General features: G+C 42.3%; 1 protein-coding gene across 1 annotated transcript in view; it reads right to left on the bottom strand.

Moving 5' to 3' along the window:
* ANK1 (ankyrin 1) overlaps positions 1 to 22,045 on the bottom strand; it is a 348,995-nt gene that overhangs the window by 79,980 nt on the left and 246,970 nt on the right. The window contains exons 3-9 of the mRNA XM_042783661.1: positions 10,839 to 10,937; positions 6,250 to 6,348; positions 5,325 to 5,423; positions 4,033 to 4,218; positions 2,797 to 2,895; positions 2,166 to 2,264; positions 1,770 to 1,868 (exon numbers count right to left, since the gene is read on the bottom strand). Of these exons, the coding sequence (XP_042639595.1) occupies positions 1,770 to 1,868; positions 2,166 to 2,264; positions 2,797 to 2,895; positions 4,033 to 4,218; positions 5,325 to 5,423; positions 6,250 to 6,348; positions 10,839 to 10,937 (780 nt within the window). The remainder of the gene's footprint in view (positions 1 to 1,769; positions 1,869 to 2,165; positions 2,265 to 2,796; positions 2,896 to 4,032; positions 4,219 to 5,324; positions 5,424 to 6,249; positions 6,349 to 10,838; positions 10,938 to 22,045) is intronic.

A 22,045-nucleotide genomic window follows, 5' to 3' on the forward strand; every position in this document is an offset into this window, starting at 1 on the left:
AACTACCAGTGATTCTTCTTTGTTTCCAACTTTTGCATTCCAGTCACCAGTGATAATTAACACATCCTGACTGCATGTTTGGTCAATTTCAGACTTCAGAAGTTGATAAAAATCTTCAATTTCTTCATGTTTGGCTTTGGTGGTTGGTGCATAAATTTGAATAATAGTCACGTTAATGTAGTATGTTATGCCAGTTGAGCTTGATGTCCCATGTAACCATGGTCCTGAGCCCACAGGTCCAATGACTTGCTCCATCAGGCTGGTTGACTGTGCCTAAGAAGTTATCATAACTTTGCCCCCTGTTAGTTCTAGTTATATGGACATTCCACATACATACAAATACGTATGTAGAAATATCATCTGCCAACCTTACATATGTTCATGGGTATAATTCCTTTTGTTAGACATACTGATCATTCAGCCTGTCTACTCATCTATTAATGTTTGTTTTCTGATAATGCAGTATTGTGTATGTAAAAGGGTTTATCTTTGTTGTCTGTACCTCTTGTGCACCTCTCTGTGTCCTCCTTTTCCTTAGTGTTATTGTGTTTGTCACTCACTTTTGGTATATTGCCTTTCCTTTCACCCAAGCCAATACTTGTCTCCTACCCAACTAGCAGTGTCTCTACCTATTTATCTGAGGACTTTTACTTATAAATAATTCTAACAACATTATCTCATGTGATCATCCCAACAGTCTTAGCAAAGACATGTAGAGCTCTCCACATTAGGAAACTGAGGTAGAGAAAGAGTAAGAGACATGCTCAAAGTTGCACAGCAAATAAGCCACGGATGGAGACTTAAATGCAAAATAAACTGGCTTAGTGCAGGATACAGTTTTACTCTGCATGAGTTAGAATGGACTAACAACAACAAATCAACACCCAGCACACAAAAGAGTCAGCCTAGGTAGTGTGAATCAGGCTTCAAATGAAAGATAACTCTATAGACTACTCAGATGATACTTTGTCGGGAAATAAATTAGACTGTGCTATAATTCTGTGACAGAGAATTGCTCAAAGACAACCTCCTCAGTGATCATGAATAGGCTTGGTTTCTGCCTTGCTCTACTTGGCATGCCTTCTAAATTTACCCCACCGAATAGGGCAGAGGACCTGGAGACAGTATAGGCAGCATTGTGTGGTCTGACAGTTTTAGCCCAGGAAGACGCAAGACCTCACATTAGAACCAAAGGGTCACTTTGCTCTGGTGCTTGAGAAGAACTTTTTCTTTTGCTTTAATTTACTTCATCCCAGTCTGACCCATGCCCTTAAGACTTCTTAGAGTGCCTGGTTTCTCCTACAATGTAACAGCTCTAGAGACAAGTCTTTTCTAGAGCCAGGATAAACGATACAGGAGTTAAACTAAATGGGTGCTTGGCAAACTATAGCCCCCAAGCCTATGTGGCCTACCACCTATGTTTTCAAATAAAGCTTTATTAGAATACAGCCATTTGTTTACATACTGCCTATCGCTATATTCACATTACAAGGGTGCAGTTGAACCATTGAAACAGAGACTATAGCATGCAAAGACTAAAATATTGAATAGCTAGCCCTTTAGAGAAAAAGCATGTTAAACCTGATCGAGAAAATAATTAGAATTCTGCCCAGCACGCTCCAGTGTGACAGCATCGTGGTTAATGTTACACGCACTATCCCATTAAGTAGCATTATCATCATTATTTTACAGAAATGGGATTTGATCCCAGGTCTGTCTGACTTGGAGCCCTGCCTCAAAGACGCTTCTCACAGGAAGGAGGCACACACCTTGGTTTTGGCCTGGATGGGCGCCCCATGGTCCAGCAGGATCTCTGAGATTCGTACATGCCCATTCCGAGCTGCACAGTGGAGAGGTGTCAATTCATCCTTTAAAAGATAGAGTCAGAAACAGAAAGCCCAAGAGGCAATTATCAGAGGCCATTTGGAGAGAAGACTGCCTGCAGCATCATTCCCAGCCTCCAGGAAGCGGCTGTTTCCTTAAGGACCAGCACACCTTCGGCAGTCTTACGCTCCTCTCCTACTGCACTCTGGCAACTGCTGCAGGATGCTTGAGAGGCTGGTGGTGCACCCCAAATTAGGTCACCAACAGCACCCACCTCCATGTGAGTCTCTAGAAAGCAGCACTCCCTCCCTGGCCTTCCCACAGAGCTTGCTGGCACCTACCTTGGTCCTTGTTTCTATCTGGGCCCCCCGGTCCAGCAGGAGCCGCACCATGATCACGTTGCCCCTGCGGGAAGCAATGTGCAGCGGCGTAATGCCGTTCTGGGGGGAAGATGCAGAGAGCAGTCAGAAGCTCACACCCTTCTCTTGAATGCTGCAGCACATCCCACTCCCCATGTCCCGTCCTGCTCTGCAGCCCTGCAATGGCTGCAGTATAAGAAGCCACTTTAAGCCTATAGTTAGGACATTCTTCACCTAAGAAATATTTCACAACCTGCAGGGATGTAATAGCATAGTCGTTCATCACATCAAGTTGGCCAAGTCCAGGTCTCCCAGAGTTCCTGTAACTGACTGGATGAAGGCCAGCTACTTAAAAACCAACCCCCTCTCCAGGTTTCCCATCACTAGACTGGGCATGTGTGGTTCAGTGCTTCCTCAAGACAAAGTGGGTGAAAACTGAGGGGCAGATGGTCAGAAACCTGTCCACAAAGAACCTGCATAGACACCAGGCTATTTTACCCATAGGCATTTTTCTAGTGCTGAGGAAATTTATGGTGCCAAAATGGGAGGTAGGAGTGACTAGATTCTAGACAACCCTTGCAAGTGTGTGGAAGAAGCTGCCAGAGGGCATTACCTGTGGCGTGAAGTTGACACTGGCTCCCCGGTTGAGGAGTAACTGGGCCACGTTGAGGTTCTCATAATGAGCTGCAATGTGGAGTGGGGTAAATCCCGTCTGGGGCACAAAAGAGAGTGAGGAAAAAAACTTGTCATAGGTGATTGACTGTCACTTCTATCTCAGAATCAGCCCAGAGAATCAGAAGTTGTTGGTAGAACTATGGGATTCTATACAGAAAGCAGATTTTGACTGATGGGAGCATTTGCTGAAGGGATTAAGAGACACTATATACAAAAGCTAGGTATCACATCTGAGAGACCCACATAATTTGCCTCATGGCTCATGTGGACAAACTATGGACTAGGATTACCTGAAATTCTGCAGGGCCCATTCACCTGAATGGTGATTTATGAAGGGATTTTAATTAATGAATAAAAAATATTATGGAGTCCATGATCTTAATTCTAGGGATTGTTTCAACTCCCTGAAGAGTCTGGTGACTCAGCTGGCCAGCCAAAACTATAGCCTTGACTTCTTGTTGGGTCCATTCTCATCATGTTCCATAACCTCAGACCATGCCTAACCCCAGTTGGCCATTTCCCAGAGAAGCCAAATCACCATGGGTGGAGCGGGGTGGGGAGACTATGTGAATAAATCTAAGCAATTCCTTTCCTATTAAAAGATAAATAATTAACAGTCTGAGCTTACAGAAAGAAAACATGCCTCAAAACATCATCAGCGTGTTCAGATAACTAACTGTTCAACCCTTTTTCCACAGGCCAATACCTCATTCTTACTTCCATGTGTGGGGACACCTCTCTCCACCAGGGGGCAGCCAGGTGAAGAGAACAAGAATGAGATTTAAAAAAAATAAAAACCACCACCACCTTCTGGGGTTCCAAAGTTCTCCTCGTCCTCAGACCCCTCCTGTTCTCCCTGGGCACTTTTCTGGATGACCTGGAGCAACAAGAACCTTTCCTGCTTCCTGCCAAGAATCCTATTCCTGGAGTTCACCAGGGATTTAAAGTGGGCCTGTCCATGATGTTTCTTCTGCATTGTTAATGGAAATCTGAAGGCACGCTGTGCCCAGTTTGCACAGCAGGCACCATCTAGGGTCTGGGCTACTACCTACTTGAGCTTCTTAGACTACTCGGGAAATTGTTGAGAATGGATTGTGCTCTCTAACCACCGAGTTTTTGTGGCCCAGGCCCTGGAGTTTTTCTTGACCTCTGACCTCTGTGGCATGGCCCTCACCTTGGAAAGCACATCTGGGTTGGGGTCATTCTGCAGAAGCACCGCAGCTGTCCGGGTATCATCGTTGCGGGCCGCGATGTGCAGGGCGGGGAGGCGCACCTTCCCCTTCGTCCCGTAGTTGATGAGGTGTGCCACCACGTTCTCGTGGCCCTGCTGCAGAGCCACGGCAAGGGGAGTGAAGCCGTCCTGGCCAGAGGAAAGGAAGGAGATTTGCTCTCACTATATCTGACCACTTGCTGCCCTCAAAACAGGACACACACTTTCACATCTCAGGGCTCTCTCTCAGAATAGGCCCTCAGCTTGAAATGACCCTCCTCCAACTCTCTGCTCTTCAGTCCTCATCCTTTGAGCTCAGCTTAAATGCTACCTCCTCCCTGAAGCCTTGATTGACTTCACTTTGTTTTTCTGCTACCTTACAGAGCTTTCCTTTCATTTTTCTTTAGTGTATATTAAATTTTTAATTGTTTGTATATTTATATCAGTATATATCATCCTTTATAATTGTTTCCAGTCTGACTGAATGCTTTGAGAAACTTCCAGTAGTGCCTTGAACATAGAAGACTATCATTCATTTATTCATTTAAAAAATATTGAACATCTACTACCAGAAACCATGCTAGGCACAAAGGATTCCACTGTGGGCTATTATGACCAATTCTCTCAGTTGTTTACTGAGGCACACAAGACCCTATGAACTCGTGAAGCAGAATAACAGTCATGTAATCATTAAGTCATACAAGGGTAAGAGATAAGAGAAGGTTTACCATGATCTAGTCTAATTTCATTATTTCACCAATGATGAAACTCAAGATTAGAACAAAAGTGATTTGTCCAAAGGTGCACATGGGTTCATGGCAAGAGCTTCTTTCATTAAGGACCACAACAGACTTGTCAACCACACACACATACACAAACACAAACACATTCTTGTTGAGTGCAAGAGCTTCTTTCATTAAGGACCAAGACAGACTTGTCAACCACACACACATACACAAACACAAACACATTCCTGTTGAGTCTTAAGTATTGTTTATATTGGGAAAGACATACTGGACTCTGATGTAATGTCTTTGGTATGTGTCTGGGCATTCCGCAAGATACGACTTTGTCTCATACTCCTTTGGAGAGCCCTACAGCACCCCGGATTAGGGCAGTGACCTGATGGTAGACAACACTCCACAAAGGCCTACACTGATCACAACAGGATGCATCTCCAGCCATGTCCCTGAAAGCAACAGTGTTGTTGACTCAGAAAACTTCTGGTGGTAAGGGGTTTTTTTCAAGGTACTTACTTCTGTGGCTACATTCTGATTAGCTCCATTTTCCAGTAAAAACTTAACCACTTCCAAGTGATTCTCTTGTGCCGCCATGTACAGGGGTGTAAAGCCTTTCTGTAAACCACAGAGAAGAAGTCATTAAAATCCATCCACAATAGTGGAAAATACTAAAAGTGGCTCAAACTCTCTGAACTTGAGAGGAGCTCTCTCTTCCTTCTATTTTCACCTAGCTGATGGGGCAACATTCCCACCTATATCTCCTGTCAGAAAAACTCATTGTCATTTTGAAATGACTTAATAGGATTATTGCAAAAGGCCACAAGGTGGAGATGACACTCCATGGAAGTCTGTGTTTCTGCCCCTCACTAGCCTCAGTCTCGCTCCCCTCCATTTTTACTCCCTTCTTCATCACCTCCCTTCCTCTGCCTCCTCTCCTCCAGACCACCACACATAAAGTCTCTCTCCCTTAATGAGCCATAAATAAATGTATATTTGACTGGTTGACTGAACAGAGATAGGGTCCACAATGACCCAACCCCATCATGCTTAGAATGTGTAATCTAAATGTGAAGAAATAAGGATTCCTTCATTGCTGCTTGAAGTCCCTGGATTGTGCAAATGGTTAATAAGCTTGGCTGCTAACTGAATGATTGGAGGTTTTATACCACCCAGAGGCAATTTAGAAAAAGGTAATCTACTTGCAAAAAACTCAGCTATTGAAAACTATATAGGATCACCATGAGTTGGAATCAACTCGATGACAACTGGTTTTTGGTTCATCATTGAATAGAAACATGCTGCTAATAAATCGAGACTCAACTACACATGTATGACTGTGTACTAATGTTATAGTCAATATACCCACTATATACATGAAAAGAGGAATGCAAGTGAAGAAGAAAGGCAATGCCTTCCAGCTCAGAACAGAGTGAGCCATTACCTGTGACTGGGCATTGACGTTGGCACCATAGTTGACCAGCTCCCGGACCACTTCATCCTGACCAGCAAGGGCGGCGATATGCAAGGCTGTGTTCCCTTTCTGAAACACATGGGGGGTGGGGGAAAGCAGAGGCGATTTCCCATTGGGCCTGCAGCATGAATCACTTTCAAATACGTGATCAAGTGCCTGGTGGGCAGGTGAGGGGATGGTAATAAGCTTTCTTCATGTCTGGATGGGATACAAAACACACATGTGTGTGCCTGATTCATCATACATCTTGACACAGTACTAAAAGCAGAAAGAGGAAATTTCTTCCTGTTCTCTGTGAAAAATAACCCCAAAAGAAAGAAAAAAATCTTAACACCTAATGTGCTACATGCAGGTGTCGGCCTGGCAAATAGCATTTTCAGGACACACATTGTGAATGTCCATGAAGCAAGGTCTGGTCTTCTTTAGAGTTTTGGTTCCTCTCAACCAGTAATTCTGCAGGATAATACAGAGCCCTCACTGAAGCCAGCAGATGCAGGAGGCTTGACATCCTTGATGTTGTTATGGGTAACACCCATGGACCAAAAACAGGACCAGAGAGGACAAAGAAAATGAAAATGGAAGAGAGGGAGAAAAGTAGCAAATAGAAAAGGAAAAGATAAAAATATGTGAAGAAGTTGGGGGGGCTGTTGCTAATAAAAATAACTATACAATGTGTGTAGGGAGAGAAGGAACATATAAAGATATGATAAATGGGGAAAATAAGTAGAATAAAATGGAATGAAAACTGGCAAAAGAAAATACAAAGGTAGAACATTTGAAATGTTAATAAGTAAAATATGAAGGAGGTTTCACCAAACAAGAGGAGAGGAAAGACACTAGCAGGAAATAAGTCACATGATTGACAGTTTTAAAATAGACTTTTGAAGAGAAAAGAAGCAGTAAAGGAGTCTAAGAAACCAGACAGGTTCTAAGAAAGTGAGTTCATTGTTCAGGTTTTCTTGCTTAGATTCATCCTGGATATTTAACAATTCATAGACAGGGTGCTAGACTAACAGCCTTCATCTGTTTCCAGGATAACAACAACCCTGGCTGGTCACCCTCCTGCCAGCCCTCCCTGCTTCCTGCCACGTTTGGGGGCTGGAATGTCAGTGCTTTCTCTGAGTAGGGACTAACTGAATTACCATCCTGTACCAGGAGAGCAGGCAAGACTGTCTCCACTTGACAACTTCCATCAAATAAGACAAGCTGGAGAAAATGGAACCAAACTGGATCCATCTATCTCTATGCTACTTAAGGAGCAGAGATCTTGAGTGACTTGATTTTTCATAGTTTAGGCAGTATATAGTTTTTAACTAAGCTACATAAACACTATCTATGTCAGAAAACTTAACAACAGACAATCAGAGACTTTAAAATCAGTCCATACATTGTAGCCATCTGTTAAACCAGTTGCTCTCAAGTCCACTCTGACTCATGGTGATCCCATGTGTGTCAGAGTAGAACTGTGTGCCATGGGTTTTCAGTGGCTGTGACCTGGAGGAAACCGCCGTCACCAAGGAGGATTGGGCAGCATAAAGGACCCAGCTCTGTGGCTACTGGCCACCACTGCTCCAATGTCCACAGGTGGATGAAGGCAGCCTCACAAAGGTAAGTGACTAGAAGAGACCTCTTGTCTTTGTTTCTTGCACTTTGTTTAGTAATCCAAAACATCACCGGGACCAGGTAAGAGTTTCCTGTTTGTGGATTCCTAAAGTCTTTTTCCTTTCCCCTTAAGTCCCACTTGATAAACAAAAGGTTTCTTTCACAAATATTGGTCGGAGAATAAATGCCAGAATATAGGTGCTACTTAATTTTTTCATAGAAATCCAAAGAGCCTACATTTAGAGGCTTTGGCACTCAGGTCTGATTCACTCACTGTACCAAGTGGAACAGGACTGTTGGCACCATAACCTTCTCTAGAAATCAGGGCTCAGAACTCCAAGTGGTACTTTCCTGTCTCCCCATTTAGTTGAAGGAGGCATGCTGTGTTCATTCATCTCTTTGTCAAACACTGAGGAGGTCTGTGTCAGTCAGTCGGCTAGGCACTGGAGACAGAGATGGTTAAGACACATCTTGCCCTCAAGAATCTCATAGGGAATGTTTCTTTTCATCTGCCCTTTCCTGCTTGAAATCAAACTATATCAAAGTTTCACTTTTGCTTATGAGAGGAAGAAGGTCCCTCTGTTGTTGGGAAGCTGGTCAGATGTGGAGCTCTGGTTGGGGATCTTGGTTCATGCTATCGACTGCGTGGACTGAGGGCTGCATTGGTGAGGAGTAAGAGCAAAGGTAAGACCCTGGGACATGGACCTACTCCCTCCATACACACACATTGCAAGGGTCAAGAGCAAGCCCACGGCCTTGGGTCAGGGGAGTCACAGAGGGAGGCATAGTGAGCATCCCTGTTGACTCTCCCTCTGCATGAAGAACATGCTCTCAAACAAGTAGGAAAAATTACTTAGCTATAAATTAGGTAATCCACAAAACCCAATCGCTCCACTTTCCTTTGGAGCTGAGCTCAGCCTCTGAGGGGAGGAAATGGGAGGTGTAGGGGGAAGGATGTATTGATTTTGTGCTTTTAAAATGTCTAAGCACCATTTAGGAACCTGTATTGGTTTTGTTTTGTTTTTCCTTTTTTTAAAAAAAAATCCTTCTCATGCTTGGAAGATCCATTACAATTCCCCAATCTGTTATGACTCTTCCCTAGCCCACAGTTTCCGCTTCTCCTTTTTTTTTTTTTTTCTTCCTTCCGTATGGTATTCCAAAACCATGTTGGCTTATAAAATTTCTATAAATAAAAAGGACACACCAAGTGTTCACTTGAATAATAATAATCAAAGGGGGAAATTCAGAAAGAGTAAAATTGCTGAAGCACAGTGTTCGTGCAGCTCTTGGGGAAATGCCAGGGGGAGAGAAGCTCTCTGGCGCACCCCGAGCCTGTCAGATGGCACACTGTTTGCAGCCAGGTATGAGAAAGCATCCAAGGAAGCAAACTGCAGCTCCTTCATCCACAGAAGGAGCCGGGTGGAAGCAATTGGTATTTGCCACGAGTTGAGGGGAAAAAATGCCCATACACAAGCAGGAAGAGCAATCCAGTTTATTTTACCAATAAGTGCAGAGAGATCCTTTCACATTCAGGAAATGACATGAAAATTACAGAATTTTACCTCAAGAGATGACTCTACCTTCATAATATTGTGGTAGATCACTTTATAACCATAAATTATATCTGTTTTCTACGTGTTGCTCTTCGGTGTTTTCTGCTCAAGAGGCAGCAAACTGTTTGCTATGTGGAACTGCAGTGGAGGCTGTGTGTGAGAATACATTCAATAAACAACAAATGGAAAATAAGAAGCTGGGGCGTGGGGAGGGGAAGAAACAAGAAGAAAATCATGGGAAGAGAAGAGAAACAAGAACCGAGGAAACAGTATTGCAGTTAGTAAATGAGGTGTTTTTTTGTTTAGTCTTGTTTTGAAATGCTGACTGCATATTGTTTAAATAAACAAATAAGATGCATATATATAGGTAATAAAGGTGGTTGTTTCAATCAGCTCACGGACTGAAATCAATTTCATGACCCTACACTTCTGGAACTTAAGTCACTGATGTTTTAATCTATTGATACGGGGAGAAATCAATTGCTGTGAGAGGTGTGATGTCAGCATGTGCCAGAGGCCTCCTCGAAAGAGAGAATGCTACTCAAGGTGATTGGGAGAGGTTATTGTAAGGAAAGGAAAGAAGTTTGGGGCTGAATAGGGAAAGACTTGCTGGAGAAGGAAAAATTAGAGGAATTAGATTAAAGAGCTCTGGTGGTGCAGTGGTTAAGTGCTTGACTGCTAACCAAAAGGACATTCTGTTTCTGTAAAGATTACAGTCTTGGAAAGCTTATGGGGCATTTCTACTCGGTTCTATAGTTTCACTATGAGTCAGACTCAATGGCAATGGGTTTGGTATTTTGGTTTGGACTTAGGTTAATGATGAAGGATCCAGACTTTCTTCTATGGCCCTTGATAATAACATAGTCACCAGTATTTACTGCATCCTTCCTATATACCAAGCACTTTGCGTACATTGCCTCATTTAATTTTAATATCAAACCTGCAAATAATATATGATCCCCATTTTACAGATGAAGATTTCACTTGGATGAGTAAAGTCCCAGACTTTCTTAGAGTATGGAGCATCTCAGCTGGGATTTGAACCCAATGTGCTTGACTTTGGAGCTTCCAGTGCCCTTTGCCCCTGTGTTATAGCCAAAGACCGTGAGAAAGCATCAAGTCACTCTTTAAATACATAAGGCTTATATATATTTAGATTTATAACCTAATGATGAGAATAAAGTCAAGGCTCACTTAACTGTGTGGAACAGGGTTCTATGTTTTTAGGTGACTTTAGGGATTCACAGAACTAGAAGTGATTGGAAGGATAAGAAAAATTCAGAAGCATGCTTTGGGTTGCTCTTATGAAGAGCTGGTTCCTACGCCAGGGTTTGGAACAACGCTTGAGGGACCCACAAACTCGAATTTTCAATGAAAAGCTACCCCATTCCTTATGAGACTTACCTTGGTTGTAGTTTCTAAAACTATTTCTTTGTGCAGAAGCTCAACCACCATTTTCACATGGCCTTCTTTAGAGGCCAGATGCAGGCCATTCAACCCATTCTGTAAAGAGCAGAGAGTCAAGAAGCTTATGGTTAGTCAGATTCTGCAATCTGCTGTCCCAAGTGGCTGAGGTGATGAGATGATGAGGTGACGAGATGTGTGAAGGACTGGAAGGGGTGAGCTGGAAGGGCTCTGCATGGTATCAGAATGGACATAAATCAGAGCCATCCCAGCTTCTGTTAGCACCTCTTCTGTAGGAACAGCAGATAGCAGGAGAGCACAGAAAGAAAAACCCACTGCCCACTGAGTCAATTCTGACTCATAGTGATCCTGTAAGACAGAGAAGATCTGTACCACTGGGTTTCCAAGGCTGTAATCTTTATGGGAACAGACTGCCACATCTTTCTTCCATGGAGCAGCTGGTGGGTTTGAACTGCTGACCTTTTCCTTGGCAGCATAGTACTTAACCACTGTACCATTAAAGCTACTTAGGGAAGAAAGAGTGATAACAATACCACCACTCCATGGATGTGGATAAAATGTGGCTAGCTCCCATAAAACCAATGGGTGACTTTGAAATCCAGATCTTGGTCCAGATCAGGCATTCCACTTAATATAAATAGTATTGCTTCAAACTTCTAGTTAATTTTCCATAGCAGTGACTAGGAAAAGCAAAAAGAAAATATCAGTGCATCCTAAACATTTGTAGAGATAGATATATATTTAATAAAAGGATGAATTTGAGATAAGGTAATATGTGAACTAAACAGGGGCTTATTTCCAAACCATTCAGCTATAAGATTTTCTGAATAGAAGAATCAGTATTAAATGGCCTTCTTGCAATTTTGCCATTTCAAATGCGACCCAAACCTGCTTGACAGTTAAGTTTTAGGAAAAGGGGTGGGCAGGCATTTTTTTTAATGCCCAATCATCAGTGCACAAAAACAGAACTCTCAGTAACCAATGAAACTTGCAAACCTATCTGGCAAAGCTACTTCTGGGCTCTAGACATTGGCCTAGCTCAAGTTTTATTTATCCCTCTCATACTTCCTGGTCTTCTGATCCTTGCACTTAGATGTCTTGAAACTTTCTGGCAAAAGCTGGCTTTAAAGAGTGCTACTTACAGCTACAAATAATTCTGACAACATGCTGGAACTAAACTTCAATTCCAATGGATGAGCAGATTTTGGCTCCACATAGAAAATGATTCTAGTCTATGAGCAGTCTCCATCTCCTGCTTTTTTGTTTTGTTCTTCCCCTACTCCTTCCCCAACAACAACAGTTCTTGACTCTTCTCTCACTCCTCCTTTCCACCTCTCGTTTTGGTTAACTCTTTTCAAGTACATTCCTCTCCAGGGACTGTCCCATAGTCATTGCAGGTTCTAGTTAATAAGAAAAGATACTCCCTACCAAGATGGAGGGGATTGACTCCCAATAGAATCATCTGAGGGGTCCCTGACTCATCTATTCCAAAATATCTCCACAGTCCCACCACAACCTACCACTGGTTCCTGATATTCCCACTCTCCCTTTGAGTCAAGGCATCATTGTCAGCAGAAGCCTGTAAGCACAAATATTCTATCTGGGAGGGGTGATACATCAACCTATTTGCAGATTAGTCAAATTGCTTTCCTATAACCAGCAGAGGAAAATGGACCGAGGTATGAGACACAGGACAGGTATGTTAAGATGGGAGAATGCAAGGTGCAAAAAACAAAACAAAACAAAACAAAAACAAAACACAACCAACCTCTTAAAGTGGGTCTATGACGGGTTTCTTGGAAGTCAGAGAAAAGAGAGAGTGGGTTCCCAAGGGAACTTGACTTACTTCCCATTGGATCAGGCTAACCCTGTACCAACAAATATCCAATGGGTACAGTTGGCCAAGTATTTACACATGAGCACAGCCAGCCTACCCCAGGTGCGACAAACCAGAGAGAGCGGTGGTGGTGACAGGAGGGCCCTTGGCCAAATATTTTCCCGGTGCAAATGCCTGAAAATCACCATTAGATACTTACTCCTTTTGCAGATTTTGCACACCAGTAAATGTAGGATACAAGCTGTGTGAATTCTTCTCACTACAGAGTAAATGAGTTTATCAGATAAAAGCAGGTCAGAGCCAGTTTTGATAGCAGAAAGGGAGAAAGTTGGTTGAAGGCAAGACAGCAGTTTGTTAAAATGGGAATCTGAGGGAGGACATCAACCAATTCCCCTCAAATCAAAGTGCACAACACAAATTCACCAAGAAGCAATTGTCACATGATCAGTTATCTGAAATCCTGGAGCCACTCCCCCCAGTTTTGCCTCCCTCATTTCATCTGGTGCAGGTCTAAACACAGTTCCACCTTCCTCCCAAAACAGTGGTATTTGAGCCTGGTAGCCCATAGTATCTCTGTGAAGCCCTCTTCAAACTCAGCGTCAGACTTGTTGAGAAGGTTCCTAGTGCTGAGATCAGGCACCCTATGATTACTTGGAAATTCGGGGTGGTGTTTGCGGCTGTGGGATGACGGGCTGGAAGGACGGGCTCAGCAGCTGCTGCAGTCTGCTTACCGCAGGGGAATCTTAGCAGTAGCAGCAACGAGTGTTGACTTGGTGCTGATTGCTGGGGTTTTATTGCTTAGTTGGACACCACATTCACTCAGATGAGTATCCATTTGTTCTGAATGCCTCAAAGCTGTGAAGCTGGCAAGTTCTGCAAGGAATATATTTAATATTTACTGCCAATTTGGATGGCTGGTCCTGCCTGACCAGGGAATGCTAGAGTCAAAGGGGTATTAGAGGTCCCTGGATTCTACCCTCTCCTCTACAGCTGAGGAAATCACCCTTCAGAGTAGTCAAATGATTGTTGTTGTTGTTGTTATGTGCCGTCGACTTGGACCTGACTCATAGTGACCCCTCCTTGGGTTTCCGAGGCAGTATCACCACTCCTCGGAAGGAAGGTTGGGCAATCCTACTTCCGTAGTGATACTGCCTCGGAAACCCAAGGAGGGGTCGCTATGAGTCGGGGCCGACTCGACGGCACATAACAACAACAACAACAACATCACTACGGAAGTAGATTGCCCCATCTTCCTTCCCAAGGTGTGGCTAGTGGGTTTGAACCACCCGCCTTCTGGTTAGCAGTCAAGTGCCTTAGGCACTATGCTACCAAAGCTCTTAGTCAAATGATTAGCTAGGACCATACAACTCTTCTAGGGCCCAGCTATACATAGAACCAATTTGGATTTCCCAGGAAAAAGTGTTTTGGTTTTTTCTCCATAGGAACATAGATACTTGTTATCATATGAGAAAATGTATTTCCATTTTTGATTATCAGGACCCTTGAAGCCAAAGCTTGATTGCAATAACCATTCATATGGATTGGGTGGTGACCTCTGTAATTATCTCTAGGGTTTTATGCATTTCCCTGGTGCTATAGAAAGAATCTCTTCTTCCCTCCCTGTGCCACATGCTTCACTCTTGGCAGAAGATGATGATGAATATGAAAGGGACCATCTGAGTAGATCTATATCTCCCATAATTCTACTAAGTTCCACCCCAGGATCCTGGTTCGACAATCTCTCTTTCTTCTTTGTGGCTTTGTCATTATTTTTCTAATTTTATTTTTAATGTATTTGTTTATTTTTCAACATAGTCATCCTACGTTACTTCCAAGTCTATCACTTTGGTGATCTGAATCCAATGCCCTCACCAGAGCCACTGAACCAAGCCCCACTTGGCATAGCTAATGACAGGTATGCAAGAAGGTCTAGGGATTTAATGCATAACCAAATAACACATGGGACAGGACCATAACAAATACTCATTTCAACTACAGTTGTAGTCACTGCTATTACTTAATGCTGAGCATTTGCTTAATCCAACTGAACTTTTATTGAGAACTTACTTTGTGTCTGGCACTGTGCTAGAAACAAATATAACACAAACCCTTAATCTTGAAAAACTTAGTGAGAGAAACAGATGCATAAAAAGTAAATGAAAAACCACACAAAAAGAAAATGCCAAAATGGCATGTATAAAACCAGAAGTAGCACACCAAGAAGCAATTGTCACATGATCAGTTATCTGAAATCCTGGAGCCACTCCCCCCAGTTTTGCCTCCCTCATCTCATCTGGTGCAGGTCTAAACACAGTTCCACCTTCCTCCCAAAACAGTGGTATTTGAGCCTGGTAGCCCATAGCATCTCTGTGAACCCTTCTTCATACTCAGCATCAGACTTGTTGAGAAGGTTCCTAGTGCTGAGATCAGGCACCCTATGATTATTTGGAAATTCGGGGTGGTGAGAAAAGAGTTGCTGTGTCAAGGTGGTAAGGAAAGCTTCATTAGAGGTCTTTTCAAGTTAGGCACCAGTAAGCACAAAGCCATGGCTGTGAGTTTATTAATAATGGCAAGATGAGAATCCATGCCTAAGTTTAAATTCTAAACCCTAAAACTAAAATTTTAGAAACTATGCTCCCAGCCATTCTCATCAAGTGTCCTCATTATCCTTTCTGAATTCAAGGGACCAAACATAAAGACCAACAGCAGCAAGTTTTCTCCACCAACTGGTCTCAGCAGGTAGATGGCTTGTCAACATCTATAAGCAATCGCCACCCACCAGCTGAACTCACTGGGGGCCTAAAACTAATTTACTGCACATATACACGAAGGAGGTTGTACAATTATCTGATTAATACAAAATGAATCCATATGGGAGAAATTTTCCTGTACACAAAAGAATGTTTCATGGATGAATACCATATTTAATACTTTCTTTTCTTTAAGCAGATTTTATTATTATTATTGGTCAAATGAGAAGAGAGAAGAAGTGTAAGTTATATGAGTTATTTGTTCTTAGCTAGAACTATGGACAGAGATGAACTGTAATCCACTACACCTTCAAAAACTAGGAACCATATGTTTTATTTCAGTTGAATCATGTTTAAGTTGTTGCTGAAAGTAAAAGGCAGAGTGCTGAATCTTGCCTTGCATCTTTTCAACCACTCTAAACTTCTCAGCCACTCCTGTTGATGCCAAATGGTAGGCAGACTGCTGAGAGGTATTATGAAAACAAAAATAAATCACATATTTCCTCCCTCAAATAACAGGGTATAGAAGATAAGCAAGAAGGAGGCAAAGGAATATGAGAATAAGTGCTTCAGTAAATTAGAAGCTGGGAAGCAAAGCAGGAACTACTTGTGGCCATTTTTTAACCACATGCCTCTCTCAGGAGAAATCACCAGTTTGCCAGATTCCTCTTCCAAATCCTCCTAGGATCCTCATTAGGCCAGCTGTATTGCCCCACAGCTCTTCACTGTTCTGCTCCAGTTTCCATCCTACCACTCACACATACTCTTTTTTTTTCTCTTTTGTTTCAGTCTGGATAATTTCTATTGGCTTATCTTTGAGTTCTTTGCTTCTTTCCTCAGCTATGTCTGTTTACTGAGGAGCCTGTTGAAGAAATTCTTCATGGCTGAGTTTTTTTTTCCCCCTTCAATTTCTAGCATTTCATTTTATTTTTCTTATCATTTCCATGTCTCTGCTGAAATTCCCCGTATGTTCATGAATTTTATCCATTCTTTATGCAAGATATTTTAACGTATTCATCACAGTTATTTTAAAGTCTGTTTGGTCATTCCAACATCTGGGTCATCTCTGAGTCTGGTTCTGCTGATTGCTTTGTCTCTTGACAATAGTTCATTATTTTCTTGCTTTCATGTATCTTGTAATTTTTAATTGAGTGGTAGACATCATATGTAGAAGAACAGTAGAGACTGAAGAAAACAGTATTTATGGTTGGAAATAGGCACGCCTCTTCTGTCAAGTTGTTAGTCTGGGGATAGGGTGGGGGTTTGAGGTAATCTAGTCAGGAGTTGATCAGGGTTTGAGTTTTGTTGTTACTTTCATTGCACCACAATCTTTAGATTCCTATAGAGGCATCTGGTGTTATCTTAAGGTTAGAGTGGGAACTTGGGTACCAGAGGGTTGCGAAACTGCTCCCCCCCCAACTTTAATCCATTCATGCATTCCTATGCCTCAAAAGGGGTATGTCTCCATAATTTGCCTCTCTCCCAGCAGTAGTCTGCTCTTGCTTGTTATGAGATGCTAGCCTGGTGGGAGCAGAAAAAAAATCGTTTTTGTTTTTGTCCTCATCCAGCTTCAGTCTTAGACAGGCCCTATGAACTTGGGCCTTAAAGATAAAGCTTTTCAGCATTATTGCCCCTCTTTCCCATGGCAACAAAACCGTGCCTTGTAAAACCCTTAATCGTAGGTGGGAGTTTCTGGTTCCTCCTCCAGTGACAGCAGACCTCAGCTTGTTATTGGTATAGGCTCTTGGGCTGATCCTATGGATCAGTTTCCTGCCCATCCTCTAGGAGTAGGGAGTTCTTCATCTACCTTTCCTTTGCCTCTATCCTAGGGGCAAGATTGTTTCCTACATCTTCCCAAGAGACAGAGAGGTTTTGTTTCTATGTCTCCCCTAGGAGTCTTGATCTTGGTCTGTAGTCTTAAGATGACAGTACTTGTTTTTGCTTCATATGAGAGAAGGGTATTAGGAAGCAGGCAAAGCTTTGTGTCTCTTCATTTCCTTCTGCCCTGTCCCCACAGCCACCAATCACCTCTGTACACCTGTGTCACCAAGGGATGTTCCCTCTGGTCTCCAGAATTATCCCTATATTCTCATGAGCACTCAGTGGAGGACAATAAAAAAAAGTTTGTGAGTGAGTTTCAACTCCCTTTATGTGCCTGGAGGCTCATAGCTATTCCAGACACACTAGCCCATACTTGGCCTTTAAACATTTATTATGTTTTTGACTGTACAGTGTCTGCCTCTTTTTCCTGTGCTCTGACAAATCTGAAACAATTTATGTAGCCTGTCTTTCCTTGCAGGGGCTTGTGTCCTTTTGGAAGACAGTTTACTTGGTTGCCTTGCTGCTTTAGGTTTCTGATGGGCTCAGAAAAAAAAATTGTACATTATTCAGCTTTTTATCATTGTTAGGATGGGAGCAATGTCCACATCATAAGTACTCCTTATACTGAGTGTCTGAAACCACTTGGCACCGAATGACTTCATCCCACATGGTCCTAAAACAGCAGATAACATTTTCAGGCTCTTCTGTTGGTAAAAAGGAGCTCTGGTGGCATAGTGCCCAAGGCATTTGACTGCTAACCAGAAGGCTCATGGTTCAAACTCACTAGCCACTCTGTGGAAGGAAGACTGGGCAATCATCTTCCATAAAGATTTACTGACTTAGAAACCCAAAGGGGGTGGCTATGAGTCAGAATCAACTTGATGGTAGTGAGTTTGGTGGGTTGTTTTTTTCTGGTCTATTGGTAAAAATATTCATGCCAAGGACACACACCTGGAGGTTTTCATCTGTCTTTGCTCATTTTCAGGTGAAATATCAATTTAGAGAATTATTCAGAGAAGCAATCTGTCTGATAGGAGGGGGAAGAGATTTCAGCCAGGCTGTGTTGCTTTTAACATCTTTAAGGAGAAGGGAAAAAAGTCACATTCAGCCTGAATGATTTAATTTGGAGTATTTTCTTGTACCAACTGTGAGAAATTCCATTGGCAAAATACACAATTCCAGACATTTGTTCTCAGTAAATTATTCCTCTGTTTAGCTCCTCTGATTGCCCCAATTACACTAATTAATTTCCAAATGTACAAATACAGTAGACATGTCATAGGAAATTTAACTCTTAACTTTTGAGTAACAGAAGAGCCATGTCAAATAGAAAGGCCTTGGTGCCCCGAGATCCTCCATCTCTTTGAAAATGGAAGGGGGAAAAAAAAAAAAAGAAACCATCTCAAAGGCTGCTGCTTACATTTCATGAGGACACACAAATCTTACACCTCCTCTTCTTGCAGCTGTTTCTGTTCTTGGTTTTTTACTCTTAAGCATGGCTGTCCCCTTGCCTCCATGGAGTAGGAAGCCACAGCTCTGCCTTATTCCTAATGAGTTCCCCAAAGATGACCTGCCTCTTCCCATCCCACACCCCCTGGAATTCATTAATGAATACCCCCTCTGCTTTTTCAGTTACGCATATTGCTTCCAGAGAACTTAAGCTAACATGCTAATGTAGTATCAAGAAAGCATGCCCTTTTCAATCCTAAGCACCTGTTGTGTTCTACTTGTCAGATTAGTTGGCTATCATCTAATCAGGCCTAAAGGCATTGGAATACTGGCCTAGAGAAGTTTTGATGGAGAAAGAAAGGACTAGATTCCTGAAAAGAAAGAGCAATAACAGCAAAAGCCTAGAAGTCTGAGGAGCCCGGAATGAGCAAGAAGAGAGGTAGAAGTGAGACATTTTCAGATAATTTTATCTTGGTAACATACTCCACTTTATTCACACAGTTAGCAAAGAACCAATCTTATCTTACCTGTAATAAGAACAGGGATGAATATACAGAGGCGCAATCCTACTTCCCTAGTGATACTGCCTCGTTTCCGAAACCCAAGGAGGAGTCGCTATGAGTCAGAGCCGACTCCACGGCAAACAACAACAATATACAGGTAGTTCCTGACTTACAACATACTTGAGTTACGACAAACTGTACTTATTTTTTACATCTTATTATCAGTAATATTATCACATACCAAGGGAGTTCCGGTGGCGTAGTGCCTAAGGCATTTGACTGCTAACCAGAAGGCTGGTGGTTCAAACCCACCAGCCACTCCTTGGAAGGAAGGTTGGGCAATCTACTGCCGTAGAGATACCACCTTGGAAACCCAAGGAGGGGTTGCTATGAGTCAAATCACCTCGGCTTGACAGCAGTGAGTTGTTTTTTTTTTTTTTTAATTTTTTATCACATACCATGTTGTAGAGCATAATTTGCTGATGTTATCATTCTCATGCTCATCTCCCAAAACAAATAAAGTCTTGTTGTTATTTGCCGTCGAGTCGGCCCCGACTCATAGCGACCCCTCCTTGGGTTTCCGAGGCAGTATCACTACGGAAGTAGGACTGCCCAACCTTCCTACCGAGGAGTGGCTGGTGGGTTTGAACCGCCAGCCTTCTGGTTACCAGGCAAGTGCCTTAGCCACTATGCTACCAGAGCTCCTGTATAAAGACTAGAGTCATGAAAATACTGATCATAAAGGCAATAATAATGAAAGCTAAAAAAAAAGTATTCAACTTACATTAAAACTGACTTAGAATGGAGTTGTTGGAACGGAACCTCATCATAAGTCAGGGACTCTGTACACCTATGTTTTCATATTTAATATCCCACTATACTACTCCATTTGCATTCTCTACTGAGTTTCTTCTGTCCATAGAATAATAATAATAAAAGTATCTTAAAAAAAAAAAAAGTTGTCATCTAGATCATTCCCACTTATGGTGATCCCAGATGTGTCAGAGCAGAACTATACTCCATAGCATTTTCAATGGCTAATTCTTCAGAAGTGGATCACCAAACCTTTTTTCCAAGGTGTCTCTGAGTGGATTTGAACCTCCAATTTTTCAGTTAGCAGCTAAGCTCATTAACCATTTGCACCATACAGGGCCCCATATATATTATACCCCTCAAAAAAAAAAAAAAAAAAAAAAAGAAAGAAAACCAAACTCACTGCCATTGAGTTGGTTCCAACTCATAGTGACCCCTCCTTGATTTTCCAAGGGGGTGTCCCTATGGAAGTAGACTGCCCAATCTTTCTTCCAAGGAGTGGCTGGTGGGTTGGAACCACTAGCCCTCTGGTTAGCAGTCAAATGCCTTAGGCACTATGCTACCAGAGCCCCCCTATGTATATTACAGGGGTTTAATTCCCCATATAACAAATAACCTGTACATTTGTTACCAGCTTTGCTCTGTTATTGGTCTCTATTTGTGAAGCAAGAAAACTGATATATATTTGCAGGTCTGCAACCCTGGTACAGAATAGGAAATAAGGATCTATACAGGGTTTTTGGAGAAAGAAAAAAATGGATTGAAATGGTTGTCATTCCCACTCCCAGTTCTGAAATTAGTGGAAAGAGAAAAAGAATAAGGGAAGAAAGAATGGCAAAGACCATGGAAACAAAGGAAGGCTGAGGGAATGTTTAAAAAAAAAATTAAAAAAAAAAAAAAAAAAAAACCAACAACAGAGGATGATGGGAAAAGAAGGAGGGAGGGACTGTCACTAAGGGTTGACAAGATGAGGAAATGGATGAAGCAGTGAGCAAAAATAACTAGAGCAATATAGATCTTTTTTTTTTTTTTTAACTGTGATTTAAGTGAAAGTTTAAAGAGTAAATTGGTTGTCTATTCAACAATCCATATACATATTGTTTTGTGACATTGATTGCAATCCCCACAATGTAACAGCACTCTTCTCACTTTCCCCTGTGTGTACCATTTCCATTCATCCTCCTTTCCTATCCCTTTCTGCCTTCTGAGCTTTATTCCTGGGCAAATGCTACCTTTTTTTAGCTCTTGTACGTTTGATCATTCTAAGGAGTGAATGCCTCCTTGGTGTGCCTATCTATTATTTGGCTGAAAGTTGAGCCATGGGAGTGAGTTCAGTTCCAAGCTTGAAGGTCATCTAAGGCCACAGCCTCAGGAGTTCTACCAGTCGCTATCAGACCAAAAAGTCTAGTCTTTTTTTATTGTTTTGAGTTTTGTTCCACACTTTTCTCCCACTCTATCCAGGGCTAAATATTTTGATCCCTTTCAGAGTGGTCACCAGTGACAGCCAGGCACCATCTAGTTCTTCTGGTCTCATAGCCGTACATGCTGGTGTGATAGTTGGAGCTGTGTGTCAACTTGGCTGGACCACAATTCTATGTGGTTTAAGCAATTGTGATGTGGGTTATTCCCATGATGGGATTGGATGTATATGTTTTGAGCAGCCAATCCATGGAAAAGGAGTTTCCCTAGGCTATGGCCTGCTTCCATTATATTTATGGACATCCTGGGAAAAGAGACACTCTTCTGTGGTTCTGTGCTGTCTACAGCTATAAGAGAATAATCCACCATTTGGCCTGGTGATCTTGGATTTATCATTCGTTGGAATCAACAGCTGGTATACTGCCTGCCAACCTTGAGCTCATTAGCCCCTGCAGCTGCGTGAGTGGAGAAAAGCCTCCAGCTTGATGTTTGATCCAAGAACTTGGGACTTGCCAGCTTCTATAAGTGTGTGAGCCATTTTCCTAAGATAAATTTTTCTTTCTCTATATGTACATATAACCTTTATTGGTTTTG

The sequence above is a fragment of the Orycteropus afer genome, unplaced genomic scaffold (assembly GCF_000298275.1).
Source record: "Orycteropus afer afer isolate SDZICR_OR568_19922 unplaced genomic scaffold, OryAfe1.0 scaffold00024, whole genome shotgun sequence".
Taxonomy (NCBI): Eukaryota; Metazoa; Chordata; class Mammalia; order Tubulidentata; family Orycteropodidae; genus Orycteropus; species Orycteropus afer.